Source organism: Acinonyx jubatus, chromosome X (assembly GCF_027475565.1).
Source record: "Acinonyx jubatus isolate Ajub_Pintada_27869175 chromosome X, VMU_Ajub_asm_v1.0, whole genome shotgun sequence".
In the NCBI taxonomy this organism is placed as follows: domain Eukaryota; kingdom Metazoa; phylum Chordata; class Mammalia; order Carnivora; family Felidae; genus Acinonyx; species Acinonyx jubatus.
The window spans coordinates 43,693,102-43,720,727 of NC_069389.1; the positions used below are offsets into that span (position 1 = coordinate 43,693,102).

The 27,626-nt window shown below is 40.1% G+C and overlaps 1 protein-coding gene across 1 annotated transcript; it reads left to right on the top strand.

The window, feature by feature from the left end:
• Positions 1 to 21,105: 21,105 nt before the first annotated feature.
• EZHIP (EZH inhibitory protein) lies at positions 21,106 to 23,639 on the top strand. Its single transcript, XM_053201641.1, has 3 exons — positions 21,106 to 21,648; positions 21,681 to 22,270; positions 22,349 to 23,639. Exons 1-3 carry the CDS (start codon positions 21,398 to 21,400, stop codon positions 23,302 to 23,304), a joined length of 1,797 nt encoding a protein of 598 aa, XP_053057616.1. The 5' UTR covers positions 21,106 to 21,397; the 3' UTR covers positions 23,305 to 23,639.
• The last annotated feature ends 3,987 nt before the right edge of the window (positions 23,640 to 27,626 follow it).

Below are 27,626 nucleotides of genomic sequence, written 5' to 3' on the forward strand. Positions count from 1 at the left end.
TCCTGGCCAATTTGGATGCCTTTTATTTCTTTGTGTTGTCTGATGACTGAGGCTAAGACTTACAATAGTATGCTGAATAACAGTGGCAAGAGTAGACATCCCTGTCTACTGGCTTTAGGGGAAAAGCTCTCAGTTTTTCCCCATGGAGGATGATATTAGCAGTGGGTCATTCATATATAGCTTTGATAATCTTGAGGTATGATCCTTCTGTCCCTAGTTTCGTGAGGGTTTTTATCAAAAAAAGGATGCTGTATTTTGTCAAATGCTTTCTCTGCATCTATTGAGAGGATCAATAGATGGTTCTTGTCCTTTCTTTTATTCATGTGATGAATCACGTTAATTGTTTTGTGGATATTGAACCAGCCCTGCATCCCAGGTATAAATCCCACTTGGTCATGGTGAATATTTTTTTCATGTATTGTTGGATCTGGTTGGCTAATACCTTGTTGAGGATTTTTGCATCCATGTTCATCAGGGAAATTGGTCTATAGTTCTTTTTAATGGTAACTCTGTCTGGTTTTGGAACTAAGGTAATGCTGGCTTCATAGAATGAGGTTGGAAGTTTTCTTTCCATTCTTATTTTTTGGAACAGCTTCAAGAGAATAGGTGTTATGTCTTCCTTAACTGTTTGGTAGAATTCCTCTGGAAAGCTATGTGGCCCTAAACTCTTGGTTTTTGGGAGATGTTTACTAATTTGATTTCTTTACTGGTTATGGGTCTGTTCCAATTTTCTATTTCTTCCTGTTTGAGTTTTGGCAGTGTATATGTTTCTAGGAATTTGTCCATTTCTTCCAGATTGCCCATTTTATTGGCATATAATTGCTCATAGAATTGTCTTATTATTGTTTTTATTTCTGCTGTGTTGGTTGTGATCTCTCCTCTTTCATTCTTGATTTATTTATTTGGGTATTTTCCTTTTTCTTTTTGATCAAACTGGCTAGTGGTTTATCAATTTTGTTAATTCTTTGAAAGAATCAGCTTCTGGTTTCATTTATCTGTTCTGTTTTTGTTTGTTTGTTTTTGGTTTCAATAGCATTGATTTCTGCTCTAATCTTTATTATGTCCTGTCTTCTGCTGCTTTTGGGTTTTATTTGCTGTTCTTTTTCCAGCTCTTTAAGCGTAAGATTAGGTTGTGTATCTGAGACCTTTCTTCCTTCTTTAGGATGGCCTGGATTACTATATACTTCCCTCTTACTATATACTTTCCCAGCCTTTGCCGCATCCCAGAGGTTTTGGGCTGTGGTGTTATCATTTTCATTGCCTTCCTTGTACTTTTTAATCTCCTCTTTACCTTCTTGGTTATTCCAATCATTCTTTAATAGGATGTTCTTCAATCTCCAAGTATTTGTTACCTTCCCAAATTTTTTCTTGTGGTTGATTTTGAGTTTCATAGCATTGTGGTCTGAAAATATGCATGGTATGATCTTTATCTCTTTGTATTTGTTGAGGGATGATTTGTGTCCCCATATGTGGTCTATTTTGCACAATGCTCCATGTGCACTGGAGAATAATATGTATTCTGCTGCTTTAGGATGAAATGTTCTGAATATATCTCATAAGTCCATCCGGTCCAGTGTGTCATTCAAAGCCATTGTTTCCTTGTTGGTTTTCTGATTAGATGGTCTGCCCATTGTTGTAAGTGGGGTGTTGAAATCCCCTACTATTATGTTATTTCATCAATGAGTTTATGTTTGTGATTAATTGATTTATATATTTGGGTGCTCCTATATTTGCAGCATAAATATTTACAATTTTTAGGTCTTCTTGGTGGACAGACTCCCTAATTATGATGCCCTTCCTCATCTCTTGTTATAGTCTTTATTTTAAAGTCTAGATTTCTGAAATAAGTATGGCTACACCGGCTTTCTTTTCTTGACCATGAGCATGATAGATGGTTCTCCACCCCCTTACTTTCAATCTGAAGGTGTCTTTACGTCTAAAGTAGGTCTCTTGTAAACAGCATAGATGAATCTTGTTTTCTTATCCACTCTGTTACCCTATGTCTTTTGATTGGAGCATTATTCCATTGAATAAATAAATTTATTGCCATTAAGTTTCTTATAGAATTGGAATATTTGGTGGTTTTCTCTGGTCCCCTCTCGTCTTTGTTGCTTTTGGTCTTTCTTTCTTTCTTTCTTTCTTTCTTTCTTTCTTTCTTTCTTTATCATCTTTTCTCTTCTCTGAGAGTCCCCCTTAAATTTTCTTGCAGGGCTGGTTTAGTGGTCACAAACTCCTTTAATTTTTGTTTGTCTGGGAAACTTTTAATCTTTCCTTCTATTCTGAATGACTGCCTCGCTGGATAAAGAATTCTTGGCTGCACATTTTTCCAATTCACCACACTGAATACATCCTGCCACTCCTTTGTGGTCTGCCACGTTTCTGAGGATAAGTCGGCTGCCAACCTGATCTGTATTCCCTTGTAGGTTAAGGACTTTTTTTGACTTGCTGCTTTTATGATTCTTTCCTTGCCTGAGTATTTTGTCAATTTGACTATGGTATGTCTTATTGATGGCCAGTTCTTGTTGAATCTAATGGGAGTCCTCTGTGCTTCCTGGATTTTGATGTGTGTGTCTTTCAACAGGTTAGGAATGTTTTCTGCTATGATTTGCTCACATAACCCTTCTACCCCTTTTTCTCTCTCTTCATCTTCTGGGACCCCTATGATTCTGGTGTTATTCCTTTTTAATGAATCACTGATTTCTCTAACTCTTAAAATGTGCTCTTTTGCCTTAGTCTCCCTCTTTTTTTCTGCTTCATTATTCTCCATACATTTGTCCTCTATTATCGCTGATTCTCTGCTCTGCCTCATCCATCCTTGCAACCGTGGCATCCATTTGGGATTGCAGCTCACTTAATAGAATTTTTTATTTCATCCTGTTTAGCTTTTACTTCTTTTATCTCCACAGAAAGGGATTATAATCTATTTTTGACTCCAGCTAGTGTTATTATTACCGTGATTCTAAATTCTGGTTCAGACATCTTGCTTGTATGTATGTTAAGCCCCTGGCTGCCATTTATTCCTGCTCTTTCTTTTGGGGTGAATTCCTTCCTTCCATCATCTTGAAGGAAGAAAAGCAATTAATGAGGTAAATAAAAATTAAAATAAAAAAAATTAAAATTACAAAATTAAAAACAAGACACACACACACAAAATCAAATAAATGATGCTAGATCCTAGGTGTGTTTTGGTCTGGGTGTTGAAAGGGGGCTTGACGGATTAGAGAAAAAGGGGAAAAAGAGAAAAAAAAGTTAAACATTTGAAAATTTGAAAAAATCAATACAATGAAATAGAATAAAATGAAATGATGGAAGTAAAATAGAATTTGAAAAATTTACAAAAAAGTAAAAAATACAGTAGAAAAATAAAGAAAAATATTTTTAATAAAAATTGAAAATAAAAATATTTTTTTTCTCTTTCTGTGTTCAAGAAAAAAAAGAAATGAAAAAAGAGAGAAAAAAAGAAAATTGAATAGATGGACCAGCGAGCAGACTGAAATATGATTGTAATTTCATCGTTTTCCCCTAGAAATATACTATGAAGCACTTTATAGTCTGTAAACTAAGCAGGCAGAGAGACTTGTGGTGTTCCTGAAGAACAAGGTTGGCCCAGTTGGGCGGGTCTTAGTGTAACCTTTCCGTTCTCCACTAGATGGCACTGCTTAGCTTATGGGGTGGATTGTTGTAACGCTTGTAGATGTGTATGCGCATGCACAGGAGGGGTGAAAATGGCATCACCCAGCTACCCAGTCTCTAGTATCAGAACTCTGTTCTCCCTGATCATCAAACATGCATCCATCCTTTGTGTCCGCCCTCCATCCACTCCCCGCTTTTACACTTTCCGTGACCTCCCTCCTGAGTTTAATGTTAGATGTGGCTGTTTATCCTGACCCCTACTTCTGAGGCATTGTGGCTTTGACCCATTATGCCCCTCTGTGGGAGGGTCTCACCGTGCAATGGCCGGTGTTGGGCTCTGTGCTAACAGGTCAGAGCCTGAAGCCTGCTTTGGATTCTGTATCTCCCTCTATCTCTCTCTCTGCCCCTCTCCTGCTCATGCTCAGTCTCTCTCTCTCTTTCAAAAATAAATAAGCATTAAAAAAATTAAAGAGTTTGGGGTACTTGGGTGGCTCAGTCGGTTAAGCATCTGACTTCGGCTCAGGTCATGATCTCACGGTTCAAGGGTTCAAGCCCTGCATCAGGCTCTGTGCTGACAGCTCGGAGCCTGACGCCTGTTTTGGATTCTGTCTCCCTCTCTCTCTTCCCCTTCCCCACTCGCGCTCTGTCTCCCTCTGTCTCAAAAATAAACATTTAAAAATTTTTTTTAAAAGTAAAGAGTTTTTTATCTAATAGCAAAGCAAGAAAAGGACACTACAAGAAAAGAAAATTAAGGAACAGTACCCCTGATGAATATAGATGCAAAACCCTCCAATAAAATACTAGAAAACTGAATTCAACATCACACTAGAAGGATTACATAACATTATTAAGTCAGTCTTATTCCTGGGATACAAGGATGCTTCTACATATGCAAATCAATAAATGTGATACATCACATTACCAAAATGAAGGATAAAAATCCTATCATCTTCTGAATAGATGCATAAAAAGCATTTGACAAAATTCAACATCCTATCATGATAAAATTTCTCAACAAATTAGATATAGAAGGAATGTACCTCAACAAAATAAAAGCATATATGACATATAAAATCATACTCAATAGGGAATATCTGAAATGTTTTCCTCTAACAGCAGGAATAAGACAAGGGTGCCCACTTTCACCACTTCTACTCAATATAGTGCTAGAAGTTCAAGCCAGAGCAGTTAGGCAAAATAAAGGCACAAAAAAGCCATCCAAATCCTAAAGGAAGAGTAAAATTATCCCCATTGGCAGATGACATAATCCTACAGAGAGAAATTCCTAAAGATTCTACAAAAAAAAACCTGTTAAATTTAATAAATGAACACAGTAAAGCTGCAGGATACAAAATCAACATACAAAATTCACCTGTGTTTCTATATGCTAACAATGAACTATCCAAAAATACCTTAAGTAATCAACTCCATTTACAATAGCATCAAAAAGAATAAAACACTTAGGAGTAAATTTAACCAGGAAGTTAAAGATCTGTACACTGAAAACTATAAAACATTGATGAAAAAATTGACGACGACACAAATAAATGAAAATAATATTCTATGTTCATTCTATGTGCATTCTATGTTTCTTTTCAAACCATATCTGATTAGAAGAATTAACATTCTTATAATGTCCATTCTACCCAAGGCAATCTAAAGATTTAGTGCAATCTCTTTTAAAATTCCAATGGTATGTTTTACAGAAACAAAAAAAATAATCCCCAAATTTTTGTAGAACCATGAAAGTTCCTAAGTAGCTAAAGCAATCTTGAGCAATAACAACAAAGCTGGAGGCCTCACACTTATGGACTTAAAACTATATTACCTATATTAAAAAGCTACAGTTATCAAAACTATATGGTATTGGCATAAAAACAGGTACATAAACCAATAACACCAAATAAAGAGCCCAAAAGTAAACACACACATGCATGGTCAACTAATAGTTATTTTACAAGGGAGCCAATAATACTTAATGGGGAAAGGATGGTCTCTTCAATAAATGGTACTGAGAAAACTGGATATCCACATAAAAAAGAATGGAATTAGACCCTTGTCTTACATCATACACAAAAATAAACTCAAAATGGATTCAAAATTTAAATGTAACACCTGAAATCATAAAACTCCTAGAAGAAAACATAGGGGGTAAGCTCCTTGACATCAGCCTTGATAATATATATATATATATATATATACACATATATATACATATATATATATATATATATATATATATATATATATATATACATTTTTTTTGAGAACAAAAGCACAGGCAACAAAAGCAAAAATAAACAGATCAGACTACATCCAATTAAAATGTTTCTGTGTAGCAAAGGAACAATAAAAAATGAAAAGGCAACATATGGAATAGGAGAAAATATTTTCAAACCATATCTGATAAGGGGTTAATATCCAAAATATATAATGAACTCATATAACACAATAGCCAAAAAATATAACCCAATTAAAATTGAGCAAAGGACTTGAATACACATTTTTCCAAAGAAGACATAAAAATAGGCATTGGTACATGAAAAGGTGCTCCACATCACTAATCTTCAGGGAAATCCACAAGAAAACCACAAGGAGATATCATCTTATACCTGTTAGAATGGCTATTATCAAAAACTCAAAAGATAAATATTGGTGAGGATGTAGAGAACCCTTGCACATGGCTGGTGGGAATGTAAATTGGTTCAGCCACTATGGAACACAGTATGGAGGTTCCTTGAAAAATTAAAAATAGGACTACTGTATGATCCAGCAATCCCTCTTCTGAGTATATATCCAAAAGAAGTAAATCACTATCTTGAATAGATATATGCTCTCCCATTTTCACTGTAGCATTATTCACAATAGCCAAGGTATGGGAAAAAAAACCTGTGTCCACTGAGAGATGAATGTATAAAAAATGTGGTACATGCACAAAATGGAATATTATCCCGACTTTATTTTTTTAAGTTTATTTTTATTTAAGAGAGAGAGAGAGCAAGCAGGAAGGAACAGAGAGAGAGGGAGAGAGAATCCCAAGCAGGCTGCCAGTACAGAGCCCGATGTGGGGCTCAAAATCACGAACCGTGAGATCATAACCTGAGCTGAAGTCAAGAGTCAGGCACTTAACTGATTGAGCCACCCAGGCGCCCCTACTCAGTCTTTAAAAAGAAAGAAATCCTGCACTTTGGACAACATAGATGAACCTGGAGATCGTTATATGCTAAGTGAAATAGGTCAGACACAGAGAAACAAATATTCCATAATCTCAGTTATATGTGAAACCAAAAAAAAAAAAAAAGGTTGAACTTATATTAATAGTCTGTTGAATGGTGGTTACCAAAGTCTAGGTGGTGAGGGGAAGGGGGATATATTGATCAAAGGTACATGCTTTGGTTTATAAGATGAATAAGTTCTGGTGATCTAACATTTACCAAGGTGATTATAGTTAATACTAATGTATTGTATACTTGTAATTTGCTAAGAGAATAGACCCCACAGGTGCCTGGGAGGCTCAGCCAGTTAAACGTCTGTCTTCGGCTTAGGTCATGATCTCAGGGTTCCTGGGTTTGAGCCCCACATTGGGCTCTCTGCTGTCCACACGGGGCCTGCTTCAGCTTCTCTGTCTCCCTCTCTCTCTGTCCCTCCCCTGCTCACACTCTTTCAGTCAAAAACAAATAAAAACAAATTTTAAAATATTTTTTTAAAAAAAGAGAGAGTAGACCCCAAGTGGCCACACCACACACTTAAAGTAATTATGGGAAGGGATAGGTATGTTAATTATTTTGATTGTGGAAACCTTTTCACGATGCATACATATATCAAAACATTACATTGTACACCCTAAATATACACAATTTTTATTTGTCAAAAATAAATAATTTTTTTTAAATTAGGGCCAAAAAAAACCTGAACTGATATTTTAGCACTTACTACACCACAGGAGAGATGGAATTTTGTTTGATTTCAGCCAAGTTAACCACCTACCAAAAATGGAACAATAAATATATAATAAATATTCTGAAAATAAAACTATGTCATAATTTAAAATACATTTTAAAATATATGTAACAGGTATTAGGAGTATGATAGAGGAAATAGAGGATATGGCACTGATGTGGAGCCATGAAAGTTTTCCTAGAGGAAATGTCTTAGACTTGAATGAAGGATGAAAAAGAGGTATAAAAGTGAAGGGGGCACCCAAGAAAGTAGTTATTAGGACTCCCCACATATGAGAGACAGTCTTTCTTGGGTATTTCTGCTTTGAATTCTGCCTCTTGGTAGGTCAGAATTTGTATCTGGATAAAAGTAACCTACCACTCTCAGATACAACTTAGACTATCCAGCTTATTTATCACACTGGTATAAACCCCTCCCCTATTCCCATAGGCCACATCTTTCCCAATGGGACAGGGTTTGGCTGTGGGAAGGCTTGTGTGAAGTCTGATCTCAGTCTGGCTGAGACAATGCAAGTATCTTTGGCAAATCTGGGAGTAAAAACGCCTGGGGTTTTCTAACCTCTGGGATAGGAAATTATGGTAAACTGAAAAATACTTCCCCAAAATATTCATATCCTAATCCCAGAACCTGTGAATGTTAGTTTATATGGCAAATGGGACTTTGCCTATGTGATTAATAATCGTGACATGAGATTATCTTGGGCTATCAAGGTGGACACAATGTAATCACAAGGGTCTTTTGAAAAGGTAGGCAGACTGGCCAGTGAAGAGGAAATGTGCCAATGGACAGAGGAATGAGATGGAGACAGAGGGAGGAAGGAGGGAAAGGGAGGCAGGGAGGAAGAGAGGGGAGGTGGGAAAGAGGGGAGGTCGGAGAGAAGGAGACATGGGGGAGAAGGGGAGGGAGGGAGAGAGAGAAGATGCTATGCTGTTGGCTTTGAAGGTGAAGGGATAGGCAAACTTTAGAAGCTGCAAAAGGCAAGGAGCAGATTGTGACCTGGAGCCTCCAAAAGGAAGTCGGCCCATTTAGACTCCTGACCTCCCGAACTGTATAATAATAAGTTTGTGGTATTTTAAGACACTAGATTGTGGTCATTGGTTACAGCAACAATAGTAAACAAGTACAGAATCCCAGTGCCTTTCTTGACCATGAGGGCCAACTCAGCCTTCAGTGAGTGTTGTGACGTTAACAAGCATATGAAAACCAAGGCACTCATCTGGAGAAAAATCAGTTTTATAAAAATCGGCAGGGTTCAGGCGCTACTCCTATAAAGCCCTTGAGAGTAGTATAGCACTTCTGTCTGCCCCACCTGTCTGGAGGACACCTGGTGGCTACTGATCTCAATGACAGTAGTGGGTATTGGAGTCACAATTGCTTCTGTTTTCCTCCCCCTCTCTTTCACTCCCCTTTCCCTTTCCATCTATTTCACTCTAGCTCCACTATACAGGTGTTTAATAAATAACTGTTCACTATACAGTGTCACTGAAATAGAGTAGGAGAAGGAGCTACCATTTATCGAGCACAAATGAAGCAGTGGGTTTAAGGTAGGGGGATTTGGAGTCACACAGACCTGGGCTTGCATCTCCACTGACAACTTCATAGCGGAGGAGCCTGGCCATGTTCCTTGTGTCCTCCTTCACATAGTGAATTGACTCACAGGGCACTCTTCAGGGGTCAGGCTATCTAATTCATATCAGCTTTGTTACTTACCTTACAGTGGGACCATGGGAAATTGTAACCATCTTGGTCACAGTTCCCTCATTTGAAAAATAAGCTTACTAATATTTCCAAATGGTCTCTGTCTGTGTTCTTAGAGCCCCCTGTTCTTGATATTTATTTTCTAGGTGATAGGCATAGATGTTCAGGATTGCACTGACAGAATCAAGAACCTGAACTCAAAGGTAAGTGGAATTGTCAAATACAGACGAGCTCCTTCACATATACAAAGAGATGGCTTTCTTAGGTATCCTGTTTCTTCTTTGGCCACTCATCCTCTCTCTATCCCAGTATGCAGCCTATTTATGTCTCCCCTTTGCATTCTCATGATATCCCTAAAAGACTGCTAATTCTTTGTGGTGAACCCTTTCATGTAATTTGTCTGTTTGCCTACCACACTAGAACTTGAGATGCTTAAGGATCAAGTTATGTTGGCTTTTACCCATCCAGCATCCAGAATATGTTCTAAATCTTAGGATAGAAGAAAACTAAAAATAAATCCAATGAAAAAATTTCAAACTTAGGAAACTGTTGGAAAATAAATGTAGAAATAATATAGATATAATATAATAAATCCAATTATTTTCTGTTGTATTAAATACTTCAAATATGTTCTTGAATTTACTTTCCCCTACACCCAAAATATAGCATACTATTACCCTTTTCTCAGTACCCAGATTACTGGTACCCAGAGAACTGCAGGATCATGTCCATATTTGCAGGGCAGGTATGTATAACAAAAGGAGCAAGGATATAGAAAATCTCCAGGTGTCTATAAACGATGGAAAACAAAAATTTCTTAGGAGAAGGGGCTACAGATACAGCTTGCCAACGTATTATCTCAGTAAAGTTATTTTGGGATCAGGGAAAGGGTTTTTTGGCCTTTTTTTTTTTTTTTTTTTTTTTTTGATAGAGAGACAGTGAGAGAGAGAGAGACAGAAGCTTGAACAGGGGAGAGGGGCAGAGGGAGAAAATCTTAGGCTCCACGATGAGCATGGAGCCCCACTAGGGGCTCCATCCCATGACCCTGGGATCCTGAGCTGAGCTGAAATCAAGAGTCAAATGCTAAATAGACTGAGCCACCAAGGCGCCCCTGGCCTCATTTTCAACAAGCGGCCAACTATGGTAGTGCAGACAAAGGGGGGCAGCCCCCAAAGTTCCTGGAACTGGTGCACTGCCCTGAATCATCCCTCCACACTCCAGCCAGCACTACACGGTGACAACTTAACCAGCTTTGCATTTATGGCTGAGGATGACATAGGCAGGATAAGGAAAAGAAGTGCCGACCAACCTAGAGGCCCAGGAATCCCTGCTCCCAAATTCTCCGTAATCCACCTCCACCCTCACCCTTATTGCCTTACCTCACCTGCGAAGCCACTTGTCCAGGCGCCGGCAGCTCACGACTGCCGGTTCATCCAAGGCGGGGTCAGGAGCCTGGCTGCGGTAAAGAACGTTACTGAAAGAAAGCCGGCAGGCCAGCGAGGCCTGTTGCAAAGATTACTGCAATATACGCTGCCCCACCACCCTCCCAGTCCCCTAATGAGATGGGCCTGGGAGCGCCGGGAGACTTTTCAGGAAGCGGCGGCGCGAGGGCGCCACAGAGTTCCTGCTGGACACCTTCGAGTATCCCGGCCTGGTGTACCATCCCAGCGGCTGCCACTACAGCGCGGTCCGCTTTGCCGTCTGGGCCCCCGAAGACCTGAGCATGGTGGATTGCAGCTGCAGGCTGTGCAGGAAGAAGCAGCACCGGCACTTCCTCGTCCCTGCCTCGCGCTTCACTCTCCTGCTGGGCGCCAAGACCATTGTCACTTACGGATCCTACAGGCACACGGAGCTGCACAGCTTCTGCAGCAGGTGCAGGTTGTAGAGTTTCCACGCATCTGTCTCTGATGGAGTCGACCCGCACTGCCTGGACGAGGGAGTATTTTGCTTGAGGTAAAGCCCACGAACACGTACAGGCACCCTTACCGTCCTAGCAGTCCATGCTCAGCTTTAAGCAATTCAGCAAATTTACCACTTAAATAGTCTATGTTTATGGCTCTAGAAGCATCTTCTCCAGGTAAGCAAATCTTGGTTGTAACTCTGAATCTATTTTTCACGGTGTTGTTTTGCCATGAAACCTCAGTTATCCAATGGGTTAAAAAAAAAAAAAAAGTTGATTTAATTTGTTCAGTGTCTTCCTGTTATAAGAAAGGGTGTGATGATTTCCAACTTCTTCCCACAAGGGCGATGAAACCAGAATCTTCAGTTGTGGCTATTGTTGCAATATGCTAAAATCAGTATAAGGCTATGATTTAGAAATACCATGGTGAATTTCACAGAAACAGAAAAAAATGGAAGTTGTCTCAGAGGCAGAGCAGGAGTAAGTAGGGTAGGGAGGGCAGGGCGAATGATTTCATTAAAGGCTAGTGTTACTATTTGACTTTAAAGATCGTGTATGTATGTTATTTTGAGAAAATTAAAGAATAGGTAATGCACTTTATATAAAAATAGTCTGTAGAAATTCTATGTAGAAAAATACATAGAAATAATAAGCTTAATTTCAAGAAGATTAAATACATGTTCAAACATACATACAATTCCTAAAATAGTTATTGCCTCTCACTTGTTGTTGTTTTTAATTCCAGTTAGTTAACAGTGTTCTATTAGTTTCAGGTGTACAATATAGTAACTCAACACTTCCATACAACACCCTGTACTCATCACAAGTACACTCCTTAGTCCCCGTTACCTATTTAACCCATCCCCCAACCCTCCTCCTCTCCAGTAACCATCAGGTTGTTTTGTATAATTAAGAGTTTGTTTCTTGATTTGTCTCTCTCTCTTATTTTTCCCCCCTTTGCTCATTTGTTTTATTTCTTAAATTTCAATTGAGTGAAATCATGGTAGTTCTCTGACTTATTTTGCTAAGCATTATACTCTCTAGCTCCATCCATGTCATTGCAAATGGCAAGATTTAATTATTTTTATGGCTGAATAATATTCCATTGTATGTATATACCACATCTTCTTTATGGATTAATGGATGGACACTTGGGCTGCTATTGTAAAGAATGTTGCTATAAACATAGGGGTGCATGTATCCCCTCAATTAGTGTTCTTGTATCCTTTGGGTAAATACCTAGTAGTGCAATTGCTGGGTCATAAGGTAGTTCTATTTTTAACTTTTTGAGGAATGTCCACACTGTTTTCCACAGTGGCTGCACCACTTTGCATTCCCACTAGCATGAATATTCCAACATTTTAATTATCCATTATACCCATAAGTCAAAGGACAAAAATCATATGACCATCTGAGTTGCTGAACAAAGAATTCAATAAATTCAAACTCTGCAGTTTATCTTAGTTCTTGTTTACTTGATCTGCCATCAGCTGACAATTCTGTTAAAATCCTCTACTACTACACATGTCTAATTCCTTATCTAAAAGTCTTAAGACCAAATATTCAGAATTCATACACCATACAATACATAAGGTCCATACCAGGGTCTGGAGTAATACTACTGAATCTTAACATATTTCTGCAGTGAAACATGAATAATATCACTCTAAGATATATAAAGATTGCAAATAGCCTCATGTCAGTTCAGGTCAAATTTTATGGACAAATGTACTAGGAAGATTAAGTTCAGTTTTTAAAGCATTTTCAGTTTTAAAATTGCCAATAAGGAATTGTGAGTCTGAGATATATGTGAGTTCTTCTTGCCTTTTATAAGGTTTTTTTCTTTTATGTTAGCTTTTATTTTTCATTAAAGCAGAACATACAAAAGGAAGAATGCATAAATTATAAAGGGCAACAAGTTGATGATGTTTTACAAAGTGAAAACATGAATCACAAAGACTAAGATATAGAACATTACTGGCACCCCCAGAAACCTATATTGTGCCTCCATGTAGTCATTATACCTGAGTTAACCACTATATTGATGTATGTCACTATATATTCATTTCACCTGGTTTTTAAACTTTATACAAACAAAATTGTCAATTGTGTACCTTTTTATTATTGGTTTCCTTCACTCAATACTCTGATTTTGGAATCTCTTCATATTTGCTATATGTAGAGATATTTGCTTTCTTCATGTCTGTATGGTATCCTATGCTATATATATACAATACTGTGTTTATTCATTCAGCTCGTTAGATGTTCGGATTGTTTCCATTTCATGACTATCGTCAAAAATGATGCTGTGAATGTTTTTATTCATGTATTTTGAAGAATGTGTTTGCATTTCTGTTTGCTATATACATGGATTGTGTGGTAGCCAGAATTCCATGATGATGCTCAGTGACCCTTGTCTTTTACACAATCTCCTCCCATTGGGTGTGGATGGAACCTGTGGACATAATGAGATTTCACTCTCATGATTATGTTAAATTGTATAGCAAAAAGGATTTTGAAGATGTAATTAAGGTCATAATCAGTTGACCTTAAAATAGGGAGATTGTTTGGGGTGGGCCAGACCTAATCAGGGGAACACTTACAAGGGTCTAGGCCCATCCTGAGAGATTTGAAGCATGGGAGAGCATTTGCAGGGGACACATGGTGAGGAACTACAGGGAGTCTCTACGAGAGGAGTGCTGTTTCCAGGTAACAACCAGCAAGGGAAAGGGGTCTCAGTCTTCCAGAAGCCTAGAACTGAATTCAGCTGACAACATGGATGTGTTTAGAAGAGATTCCTCAAGAGCCTCCAGAAAGGGACACAGCAAGTCCACTCTCATCTCACTGTGTGAGACCAACTAGAGAAGCCAGTCACACTGGGCACAGACTTCTGACCTGCACAACTGGTAGCTAATAAATAGGGGTTGTTTTAAGCTGTTAAGGTGGTAATTTATTCCACACCAATAGAAAGCTAATACAGATTTTGGTAACTGAATGTGGGGTACCACCATTGCAAACAGCTAAAAATGTAGGTGTGGCTTTGGAACCGGGTAGTGGGTAAGGGCTGGAGGAATTTTAAGGTACGTGCTAGGGGAGGCCTAAGTGGCCTCAGAACAAGCCCTGATTGCCTCGAACAGACTGTTAGTAGAAATCAGCTGAATTTCCAAACTGCTTTGGGACTCTAACTCCTCTCTGTCTTCCAGTCCCACCCCCACCCCACCCCATATTAAACCAGAATGTTACAGGTATTATCCTATGCTTGCCCCAGCACTGTGTGTTGGGGGAAGATAGTTTGTCAGTCTAGTGTCACCGGGGCCAGTTGGAAAGGGATTGTGCTCCAGGGTTTGTACGGTATGGATTTTACCCAGAAGCTCATTCATCTTGATTTAGATGACTAAGATGAGATTCTGGACTTTGAGCTGATGAAATTTCAATGAGAATTTGGAATTGAACTGATGCCATACTACTATGAGAAATTTGGAGGGGTGCCTGAGTGGCTCAGTCAGTTAAGCATCTGACTCTTGATTTCAACTCTTGATTTCAGTTCAGGTCAGGATGTCTTGGTGATGTGATCAAGCCCTGGAGCACTGGGTAGATCCTGCTTAAGATTCTCTCTCTCCCCTCCCCCACTTGCATGGATGCACACTCAAAAATAAATAAAAATTAAAAAAAAGAAAGAAATTTGGAGACTGTGGAATGAGTTGAATGAATTTTGTATGTGGGACAGACTGGATCACCAAGGGCCAGAAGGCAGACTGTGGTAGGCAGAATATTAAGATGATTCCTAATGACCTTCCACCTTGTATAATCCCCTCCTGTTGTTTGTGAGCATGCATTTACAGAGAGACTCAACTGTGAGTGGGTGTTTGGAGGGATCTATGTGGCAAGGAACTGTAAGAAATCTCTAGGAGCTAACAGTGGAACTAAATTCACCCAATACCTTGAATGAGCTAGGAGATGTATTCTTCCAAAGAGTCCCCAGAAAGAAACACAGTCTGGCTGTCTTAATCACCTTGGGCTGCTATAATAAAATACCATAGTCAGGGGGGCGTGCTGCTTAAGCAAATAACATTTATTTCTCACAGTTCTATAGGCTAGCAAGTCCAGAATTGAGGTTCCAGCAGATTTAATGTCTGATGAAGGCCCACTTCCTGGTTTGTGGATGGCCACCTTTTTGGTGCAAACACACATGCTCTGTCATTTCCCTCTCCTTATAAGGGTACCAGTCCCATCATGGGGCCCCATCTTCATGATGTCATCCAAGCCCAATTGCATTCCAAAGGCTTCATCTCCAAATACCATCACATTGAGGATTAGGGTTTCAACTTGCAGATTTTAGGGGGACACAAACATTCAGTCCGTAGCACTGATCTACTGGTTTCTCGGGCTGATTTCACTCTGTGAGACGCTGAGCAGAGAATCGAGCTATGCCATGCATGAACTTCTGAATCACAGAACTCTGAGCTAAAAACGGATGCTGTTTTAAGCCATTAAGTCTGTGGTAATTTAGTTTTCAGAAATATAAAACTGATACGGATGGAGTTGCTGGGTTACAGAGAATGCATACATTCAGCTTTAATAAATACTGCCAAACAGTTTTCCCCACTATAGTAGCAACTGACACTCCCACCAGCAGTTAGAGCTCCAGTTCCTCTGTATTTTCTTCAACTCCTGATATTGGTAGTGATTTGGGGTATTCTGGGAGATGTTTACAGATATTTCATAATTTCAATTTGCATATCCTTGATTACTGAATTTGGACAGTCTTTTATTTATTGGTCAGTTGGATGAACCACTTTGTGAAGTGCCTGTTAAAATATTGTGCCAATGTTTAACTGCATTTACTTTTTTTCTTTACATAAGGTATTTTCTTCTGTACATAAGGTATTTGTTAGCTGTGCATATGGGTATATTTCATTTCAGTGTTTTCCTTTATTGTCAGTGCTTTTGGTGCTATGTTTCAGATATCATCATCTACTCAAAGTCAAAAAGATATACATTATTTTCTAGAAGCTTTATCTTCTGGAATTGGTTTTTGTGTATGATGCAAGTTAGGGGCCAAATTAATTTTTTCCATATAGATGGATATCTAATTAGTCCAGTTCCACTTACTTAAATGATTGTCTTCCCCCACAAGCACTGCATTGGTACCTTTATTGTAAATCAGGCAACCATATATGTGTATGTCTGTGGACTCTGTTGCATTGGTCTATTTGTCTTCACATGTACACAAATCACATTATTTTAATTATTATGCCTTTATACTTGGTCTTAGTGTGGTCTTATAGTTGGTCTGGCGTGAAAGTCCTTCAAATTTCTTCCTCTTGATGGCTTTGGCTGTTTTTAGATCTTCGATGTCCAAATATATTTTAAAATCAGTTTACCAATCTCGATTTATAAAAAAAAAAAAAAAGCTGGATTGCAATTGGGATTATATTGAATCCTTAGATCATTTTGATAATAAATCTCTCTTTAATTTTCATAATATTGTCTTCTAATCCATAAATATGATGTATCTCTAATTTACCTAGGTCTTCTTTAATTTCTCTCAGAAATGTAGATTTCTGGGCAGAAGTCTTGTGATTCTTTTATTAGATTTTTCCCTAAGTATTTGATGTTTTCTGATTCTATAGTAAAAGGCATTTAAATTTTTTTCTTTATAATTTTTGATGCTGCTATGTAGAAATAACAACTCAATTTTGTAATATTGACCTTATATCCAGCAACCACCCTAAATTCACTTATTAATTCTAACATTAAAATATACATACATACACACACACACACACATATGTGTAAAATAAGTAATTTTATGTAAACAATTTATATCTCTCTTATTTTTTAAGAGCTGAGAAATGTTTTCCCAAAGACCCCAAAGATAAGTTATACCTTATAAACTACAACTGGGAAATGTCCATTCACAAACCTGTCACTGGAGTGGTAATGATATTACTATGACACAGTCACACACATTGCCCTTTATATATTAGATACATTATGATTCTGACACCCACAATTTTTCTTTTTTAACCAAATATATAAACATTTAGAAAGTAATGCTTTGATTAGAGGGTTGAAAATCAAGTGATAGATGATGATGGATTGTTAATTGTGGAATATTCCTCCATGTAAAGGAGATGAAATTACAGTTCTTAAGTTATATAGTTTTTTAAACAATGACTAGAATATTTCATGTGAAAAACAGCTGTAGCTTGTTGAATTTTTTAAATGAATTGATTTCAAAAAGCATCCTTTTTGCTGTTTAAAAAGCATAAGATCATCATAGAAAACTTAATACATATACATATCAAACTTTTAATAATAGTTATCAATCACTGGAAGGATTGATTGTGATTTAAATTTTGTCTTGAACTTTCTGAATTATCTAAATGCTCTATGGAAGAGAGCAAGTTTGTCAAACTTGTCACCTTTAGCATTTTGCATTAGATAATCCATGTCATAAGCTCTGCTGTGCATTGAAGGAATTGAGAGTATCCGTGGCCTCTGCATACTAGTTGCCAGTAGTACCTCTCCCTCTCTCCAGACATTTTCAAATTTCCCCCCAAGGGGCAAAATGCCCCTGGTTGAGAACAACTGCAGTACAGTAAATGAAATTCTAATATATGCATAGAGCTAGATATAAAAATAGATGTAAATATATATCAGTAAATCATGTATTTTTTGTATATCATAACCATTTTCCCAGGTATTAAAATTTTTTCAAAAACATCCTGTAAGTTCTGTGTGTTTATTCTGTGGACATACAATATCCTATTGGACAGTGATTGCTTCATATTATTTAAAATAAATGACACTATAATATTCACCTTTAAGCATATAACATTGTGATTATATGACTATTTCTTTATAATTAATCCCCAGAAGAGAAATTATAGCATCAAATGGACATGTTTAAGACTTTTTATATGTGTCATCATCAGGCAAGATGCTATGAATTTATAACCCCATCTAGTAGTATAGCTGTTTTTTTTACAACAGCCTAAATCCTAATTAAACATTAAAATTGTTTTAAAAGTGCAAATAGCTGTACTTTTTTTTTCTGAGTATAAGAGTTATATATGCTCATTGGAAATATTCAGAAGATAAAGTATGAGAAAATAAAACTCACCCTTCCAGATACTTTTTCTATGAGCACATACATACACATACACTAACTCTAAACAGAAGCCCTGGGAAAGAAAAAGGAGAGGGCACTGAAGACATACCAATGGGAGTTAAAGAAGGGTACTTAAGGGACTTCTTAGCATAAAATCTGAGATCTTAGAGAAGAGCAAATCAGTAAGTGGAAGATTTTATATATATATATATATATATATATATATATATATCCCCATTATTTATTTATATATATATATATCCCATATATGTAACATACATTATTTATATTACATTATATTTATTATATATAAATATATATTATTATATATTATGTATACATATCCTTTAAAGACAACAAGGATAGATGGGGGCATTTTCATTATTAGTAAGTTAAGGATCATGACTAAGGCCCTGAAATTCCAGAAAGGAGGAAAGGAAAGATCTCAGAGGAGGAAAGGAAAGATCTCAGAGAGTAAACTGAAATGACTCCCAAGAAGAAACTAGATTCATGCAACTGGTGAAAGGTGACCTACAGAATTAAGAGAATGGCTATAAGTTGGGGTCCATACCCCTAAATGACTAGGACAAGTACAGAACATATATTGGCCAACATGGTCAGAACAGGACCACCAGTTCCCGCTGTGTCTTCAATCTGCAGGCCTTCCCTTTTCAGTAAGTGACCACCACCAATTTCCCAGATAGTGTGGCCAAAATCTTGGAGTCATCACTGATTGCTGTCCTTCCCTCATGACCTCACTACCATTCAAGTTTTCCCAGCTGAAGCCTCAGACAAGGACACTGTAGAGCAGAAACAAGCCATTACTGCTAAACTCTTTCTGAATCCTAGCTTAATAAAATCCACAAACATAATAGAATGGATGTTGCTCCACAACACTATAGAATGGTAGATGACCAGAACATTCTTCATTGAAGTCCACCCTGTACTTCATCACTATTTCATTTTCGATGTTCTGTTTTTTTTTTCAATTCTCATTTTATCCTTCATAATCTTGTATTCTGTATTTCATTAAAAATTTCATTCCATCTTTTTATGGTACTTTAACATTTATAGTGCATATTTCATAGTCCATGTATTTCAGGCCATTGTATATTCTATTCCATTTTATAGTCCTACCTATTTCAGCTTCAATTTCCTTCTATTTAACATTTTATTTCTCACTATACTCTATTCCTTTTTTTCATATAACATCATTTTTCTTTTATTCCATATGCTATTAGATATTTCTATTTTGTATTCCACTCCATTTTCCCATTATATTCCATTCAATTTTCATCCTATTCAATTTCCCATTTCACTTCCACTGCAGTCTCCACTTCATCCTGTTCTGCATTGTTTCAAATCCATTTTCCATTCCATATTATTTAACATTCCAAGTACTATTCCATTCTTTCTGAGTTGTGTTTCAGTCCAGGTTCTCATCCATTCCATTAAATATTCCATTCCATTCTGCCAAAATTGCTATAATGGCAACTTTCAGGAGAACCAGTTAGCAATATTTTTATCAAAGAATCATAGATGTGCTGGCCTGTATCAGGAATTTTCTCTTTTAGGAATTTATCCACAATAAAGTCATATTTAAGGAGATGAATAATTTTTAGGAAAAACAATATGTCCAGCATTGATGTGTTACAGACAGCTTAAAGTTGGAAACAACATTAAATGTTGATCAATATAGCAATGTTTGAAGATATAAGCTTCCTCCATAAAAGGAACATTTTGTAGTTACACTTGCCTTGTGGAAACCTATTTATTGATATGTAAATTGTTTTCTAGACCCAAAGGGCAGGTTAAAAAAATAATATGTATGCATAAATAATTCCATTTTATGAAATAAAAGAACTATGAACTATTTAAGAATGGTCATTTTCCTAAAAATATTTCCAATATTTAGGTTCTAGTTTTCCTAGTTTAGGTTCTATTTGCTTTTCTGTTTGGGGTTCGGAGAATGCAGTAATAATGGCTTTTGTAATAATGAATAAAAATTAGTCTCCAAGGGCACCTGGGTGGCTCGGTTGGTTAAGCATCTGATTCGTGATTTCAGCTCAGGTCATGATCCCACCATTCCTGGCACTGAGCCTCACCTCAGTCTCTGCACTGCCAGCATGGAGCCTGCTTGGGTTCTCTCTCTCTCTCTCTCTCTCTCTCTCTCTCTCTCTCAAAATAAATAAACTTTAAAAAAAAATAAGTAAAAATTACTGTCTAAATATTAAACTTTAAGTCTGTGCATTGCTGCATAATAGAGAATTGTAGCCAAGAAAGTAGACTGGGTCAAATAAATTAATAAATTAATGTACATTCATCAGTGGATTACTATGCAGCCCAAAAAAATGATGTATATTTAAGGACAGTGTTATCCTTAATCCTGGGCAACTCCAGCTCATGCCTCAGGAGATAAGGCAGGGGGAAGCATGTTACTTCAAAATACCCCTCTGGCATGGCAGAAGTGCTGAACATCCTGAGCTAAGACACCATGAGCCCCTTCCTTTTTCTTGATTTCATGCTGCTTTCAAGATTCTAGTGAAGGGTCATTCAGTTGCCAGGAGCAGTTCCAGGACTGTTGCCTCTGGAGTCACACATGGGCCCAGTGTCCTCACAGAGTCCAGGAGGATGCCTGGCTCCTGTTGACCAGTGCGGTGTTTCTTTCAAGCCATTGTTTTAAAGTTTCACCATCAGAGTGGTCCTGACAACCTACACTGATTTGGGGGTGAATCCAAGTGTTTATACAGAGAACATCGCCATCTGAGTACCCTCATTTGAAATGCACACCCACACATACATATACACACACGCACGCGCCTGCGCGTAGGGGCCCAGGTATGTATGGGGAATTCACATCAGGTCCCGGCAGCAACGGACCCCAGAACGGTGGAGCACACTGTCAGGTTTGGCGCCAGATGGAGCCAGGTTGGGCCACTCCCCTAAGACGAGAGCCACGTGACAACAACCGACCAATCAGAAGCAGAGCTCCTACCCGGGCCCGCCTACCGTCCTCACTCCTTCAGCTGGCGCTGTAGCTAGATGGTGTCTTAGGACAACGATCTTGTGTCTCTGAGAGAGAATCTGACATGATGGTCACCCCATCGTCCAAGGAGAAGGCACAGAAGCAACAGCAGGGTGAGATGACCGCAGGGCCCAAGAACGAGATCACCCCTGCCCCTGGTGATGCCCGTGGGACCGGCAACCCCAGTCCCGGTGCCTCGGCCCCCTCAGTCTCCAGTGACCTGTCTCCATTGGGTGGTGGCGCTCCACACGGTGTTCCTGGCTGCCTTGGGCGCCATTTTGAGCACCGGAGAGGATCTGGGGCTGCCCCCCGCGAGCCATGAGGGAGCATGCCGACCTCTAGGGCAGCCGCGGTCCCCACGCAGAGCTGAGGCGTGTGGTGCCCCAAACGGGCCAGGGTCCTCGGGCCAGGGTCTCCAGACCTCATATGCGTGTGGCGTGGCCACCATGGGGCGAGCCACGTGGGGCTCTGGCCAGGCCGGCGGGCCCCGACCCAGACCGCGAACCCAGTGAACTGCTGTGGGAGGGAGCAGCCCGGCTGGGAAGAGGCTGCCCAGGCTCAGAAGGCTCCGCGGCGCCGCTGTTTCCTGGGCTTCCCAAGCCTCAGTGCCCAGTATCCTTGTCTCCATTTTCTCCAGGGTCTCAGCCTAGCGGTCGCCGCCGTTCTCGGGTTTCTTCGTGGGGTCACGAATCCCGGCCAGGTCCTGCCCTCCGGAGTCAGGCCAGAGCAGCAGGTCCAGCTCTCCGCAGTCAAGCAGCCAGGCCTGGCCCTGCAGTCTTCAATGGTGATGCCCCACCGCCAGGCCCCGCCTTCCGCAACCATGCTTCTGGGTTGGGCGCTGCTTTTTGCAGCCTTTCATCTGCCCCAGGCCCTGCCCTGCGAGGTGGTGCTTCTGTGCCAGGCCGCGCTCTCCCGCGTCGTCATTCATCCACGTCAGGTCCTGCTTTCTGCCGCCGTGCATCTGAGCCAGGCCCGGTTGCCCCAGGGCGCCATGCATCTCATTCATCCACGCCAGGTCCTGCTTTCCGCCGCCGTGCATCAGAGCCAGGCCCTGCTGCCCCAAGGCACCGCGCGCCGGCGACCGGTCCGGCTCCCCGCCGCCGCGCGTCCGCGACCGGGCCGGCTCCCCGCCGCCGCGCGCCCGCGACCGGGCCGGCTCCCCGCCGCCGCGCGTCCGCGCGGGTTCCTGCTCACAGTCGCCGCGCGTCCGCGCAGGTTCCTGCTCACAGCCGCCGTGTCTCCGCGCGGGGCCCTGCCCCAACACCTGCTTCCCGTGGCCGTGCATCTAGGCCAGGCCCTGCTCTCCGCAGCCCTGCATCCGGGTCAGGCCCTGCCCTCCGAAGCAGAGCCAACCCGCTAGGCCCTGCCCTCCACAATGGCTGTACACCTCCAGGCTACGTCCTCCGGAGCCACCCCACCCAGACGTCATACCCTAGAAGCCGTCCCTCTCTGCCTGTGCCTACCGGCCTGAGTCCTTCTCCTGGGTTGGCCTCACAAGAATTTGTGAGCAACTCAAGCTCTCCTAATCCTGAGGTTCCAAGCCTTGATACCCAGCCCCGTTGGCATGCAGTCCGTATGCGGGCCTCCTCTCCCTCACCTCCTGGTAGGCTCTTCCCTTTCTATGGGCCGAGTGATGAGGGCTCCTCCTCTTCCTCCTTCCCCTCCTCCGGGTCTCCTGGCCAGAGCTGCTGCTCCACCTCCACCTTCTCCTTCTCCTCCCTCTTCTCCTTCTCTTCCCCTTCTTCCTCCTCCTCTTCTTATTCCTCTTCTTCCTCCTCCTCCTCCAATGATTTTTCTGACCAGTGTCCCTCTTCCCCAAAGTTTTGTGGCTTGGGCTCCATCTCCACTCCTAGTCCTGCAAGCCTCAGGCGTGCCTTACTGCCAGAGTTTGAAGCCCTGAGCCCTGTCTCTTCAGGACAGCAGGTTGAAATAGGGAGCGTGCCTTCTCCCACTACACCCCCTGGGGTGTGAGCTACCATGAGTATATTCCTAAAACCACAAAAGGAATTAGCATGCACCCACTGACCTGAAGGGAGTGCCTGCTCTGCAGTTTCCTTTGAGGTTTATGAGTGTTCTAGCTATTAACCAACATTATGAGAAATTTTGTTGCTGTTTGCTGAGTAGTTTTGAAGCCTCTCCTTCCCATAACTGCACTACCTAGCATTTATCTGCTTTTGGCCCTTGATTTCAGGCCTGCTTTTTCCTCATAAAGGCCTGCCTTTGCCCCTGAGTTGAGATTGCCCTTTTCCAAGTTCCCTTTATAGAATTACATTTTTGAATGAATACAATAAAAATGTTTGACTTCATTTTTAAGATGTGTTTTTTTTGTCCAAATAACTGTTATTCCTTGTGGATTTAGAGGATTAAAGAAATTTGTTAGCATGCTAGCAAAACTCTTTGGAAGTGAGAGGGAATAAAATACTATCCTAGCAATTATTTATTCCTACTATCTAAAATGGAATTTTATCCAGGAAATTCCCATTTATATGCTATATACCCACTTAGCATAGGTGATTTGCAAACTTGGACAAGAAAAGGGAGTAGGATTCAACCCAAGGAGGGGTGATGGCGATATCCAAGGTCAGGAAGGAGACAGGATGTGATTATGTGGTTGTGTGTGTGTGTGTGTGTGTGTGTGTGTGTGTACGTGTGTGTGTGTTGGGGGAAATATTCCTCCAAAGATGGGAGTAGGGAGTGTTGGAAGGAAGCCTCAGGAAGGAGGAGAAAAGCAGGAGTCTGGAGCACCAAGGGGGGAAGGTCTCAGTTTCTAGAAGAAGAAAGAATTTGTGTGTTGGGAAAGGGGGCTCCTGAGGTCTGTGTGGGGAAGGGGAAGGTCTCAGAGGGTGATTCAAAGTTAATGATGTGAAACTGGTTAGTTAAAAAGTATGTTAATGGATAATCTCATTTAAAAAAATGAGTAAATTTGTGAGCAAGTATAAGAGGGTGTGTGTATGTTTTTGTGTAGATATATTTGGAAATAACTGGATGGACATGCACCACCATTCTGTTGACAGGGTATATACAGTTTTTGGAATAACTGATATGATCTTTTATGTGCTATGTTTCATACCTCTATCATATTGCTAGTTCTATAGCGAAACTCAGTTGTTTTTCAAGAAGTTACGTTGTGGAATCAGTGGGAGAACACATTAAAGGAATGAAGTGAAAAAAAAATAAAACCAGCAAATGAACTCCATCTCCCTACTTTACCATATTTCTCCTCTCTTTGCTTTTCTTCTATATGGCCAATGGTATAGACCTGGCCAAGAAGGGCTGTCTTCCTGGGACCCACATTTTAGAGGTTCTTGCCTAGGCCCTTTTCATGCTGTATTCAGACCATAGAGCTAGGAGTCCACAGAGATGATGGGATGTGCCCATCAGGTCCCAACACCCTGCAATTATTGTAGAAAATGCTTTAGGTTCCCTCATTCCCCAAGGCTGCTTCAGATTCTGTAGGGCCCTAAGGGAGGGAGGTCTGAGTCTGTGATATACATACTCTTAGGCCCAAAAGGTTACCAAGAGGCCACTGTTTGTAAAAATAAAAGGGTATACAAAGCTTGATGGTGTAGGCTGAGGTATTCTCAAGGTTAATTGTAAGATACCTCTTGGTGTAGGACATAGCTGGCAATGGGAAGAGATCAAGGACATGGGCCAAAGACCTTAATTTGTACTTTTGCCCCAGACACACTACAAATGTTAGTGACTGGCCTGTGTGTATAATTACCTCTCTAGCCCAGCCCCAGAGATTTAGAGACATCCAGGGATATATATCTAGGAACCCACACCTTGTCTCTGGAGGTGGCTCTGACTACAAAACACCCCCTATTTATCTAAGATGTTGGGGGAAACATTAGTTCAGGCCCTAGGTCTGGTTCCTTCCTACAGTGAGTCAGCATTCAGTGAGCTGAATCAGAGGTGCCACTACCCTACTGCATACTAATGTTTTGGTGGATCTCCTGGGCATTTGATCTGCTTGGGAGTGGACCTTAATCCAGTGTCCTTAGTTTAAGCCCACCACACTAAAATGTATATAGCTCCTATTGACCACAGGCTCTTCATCCTTCTCTTGACCTTTGGTCCTTCTAACACTCCCTCTTTCTGAAAGTACCAAATGCCATCACAGAGTAGACCTCTGTGTTACAGAATATAAAGGATGATTCTTTTTTTAATGTTAGTGTTTTTTTAAGTTTGTTTATTTTGAGGGAGAGAGGAAGAGAGAGAATCCCAAGAAGATTCCTCACTCTCACCGCGGAGCCCAACATGGGGCTTGAACTCACAAACCACAAGATCATGACCTGAAACAAAATCAAGAGTCAGATGCTTAACTGACTGAGCCACCAGGTGCCCCTGTGAAGGATAATTCTTAAGATTTCATATTACTTGACCTTTTGGCAGCAATTTGACACCTTTGATCACTTCCTTGATACATGTTCTTCCTTAGTCTTTAAAGACTGTTCTCTTTGTGTTCACCCACATTCTCCTATATTTTTCTCATTTTCCACACCTCTAAGTATTAGAATGCCCAGGGCCTCAGTTTTTTGCCTTTTCCCCTGTATACATCTACTTCCTAGGGGATCCCATCTAGTCTCATTCTTTAAATATTGTTTTAAGCTGGTGAATCAAAATATTGTATATCTATTCCCACCCATTCCCTTGTACTCCAGTCATGTATATACAGCTACCTAATCGACTTTTCCATTTCAGATGGCTAAAAGGCATATCAAACTTCAGTAATAGGGAGTTATGTCCAGTAGAAATAGAATGCTAGCCACACATGTAACTTACCATTTTCTACTAGCTAAATTAAAAAATGTATAAAGAAATACATGACCTTAACTTTAATAATTTAATTCTATCTATCCAATATCTATCTATCTATCTATCTATCTATCTATCTATTTTTTTCTAAAAAATCTCAATAATTTCAACATGTAAAAATTGAGATTTTTTTTTACTTAATCTTCAAAGGCTGATATGTAATTTACACTTACAGTATATCTATGTTCGGACCAGCCACATTCCAAGTGCTCAAAATAGCAACAAGTGTGGACATCTGTGTACAGCACAGTCTAATTTCCTTAGCCTCTCTTGTTCATTTCCTGTTGAATGATAATTCCACCTCCAGCAATTTCTCATAATTGTGGCATCCTATCAAGAGAGCCCTGAGGTGTCAGTTTTGAGGGTTCACAAAGGCTATGATGCTTCTAGCACCTTTAGTGCCTCTTGAGCTGGGCCCCTTGCACTTGCTTGATATAAAAAGGGCAAAAACCCTGTGAGTTTCTGCTGCTCTTTCTGGTGAGTTGGCTAGTTTGTGGTTCTATTATGAAGTTATTTAGAGGCTGTGCCATCACTTTTTTTTCCTCCTGCACAGACACTAGTACCATGTAGGTAATATGACTGGTGGTGATTTGTCCTCATCTACTTGAAGTTTGGGGTTTTTAAGGGATGTCTTGTAACCTAGATTTTTTGAAAATATTATCTGTTCATTTTGCTTTTCTCTCCAGTTGCTCTGTTTTTATGTGTTTGGAGAGATTGAAAAACTACATAGCCACCGCTGCCACCATCTTCCCAGAACCTCTACCACCAAGTGTCCTTACTCCTTGAAAAATATGTCACCTCCTCCTTAGGTGTTGCTGCAATGTCTGCTGATAACAATGTGTATAGTCAACCCTTTGGTGGCTCTCAAAGGAACACAATGGGAATCATCATCTGTACTAAACTGGAGTAAAAGGAAAAAAAGTTTTAAATTTAGGAATCAAAACAAAAACCTATTGGGCATGCCACTAAAAATCTTTAGAACTAAAGGAAACATTTTTGGGAATACATTTCAAAAGCTTTAACTTTGTCATCTTACTTTGTTGACTCACAAGACAGAACAAGGAAGACCACTCCAGATTGGTAAGTGGCAGTCTTAATAAGCAAGGGAACTTACTTATGAGGCTGGTCTTGGGCAGCTGCAAGATGAGTATATCTCCTCAGCTGCCCACAGGAATCTTAGTAGTTTATATAGAAGCCTGAACTGGGTTCAGTCACATATACTGGCCAGTTGGTCTCAACAACACATTGCTCTCTAAGGCTGCATTCTTTTTTTAAAAAATGTTTATCTTTTTGAGAGAGAGAGAGAGAGAGAAAGAGAGAGCAGGGGAGGGACAGAGAGAGAGGGAGACCCAGAATCCGAAGTGGGCTTCAGGCTCTAAGTTGTCAGTACAGAGCCTGACAAGGGGCTTGAACTTTCGAACCGCAAGATCAGGACGTGAGACGAAGTCCGAAGCTTAACCAACTGAGCCACCCAG

Excerpts from the sequence above, each read along its gene's own strand:
- EZHIP (XM_053201641.1), top strand. The coding sequence starts at position 21,398 with ATGATGGTCACCCCATCGTCCAAGGAGAAGGCACAGAAGCAACAGCAG. Across the intron at positions 21,649-21,680 it reads TCTGGGGCTGCCCCCCGCGA|CCGCGGTCCCCACGCAGAGC; the intron begins GCCATGAGGGAG and ends CCTCTAGGGCAG. Across the intron at positions 22,271-22,348 it reads TCGTCATTCATCCACGTCAG|GTCCTGCTTTCCGCCGCCGT; the intron begins GTCCTGCTTTCT and ends CATCCACGCCAG.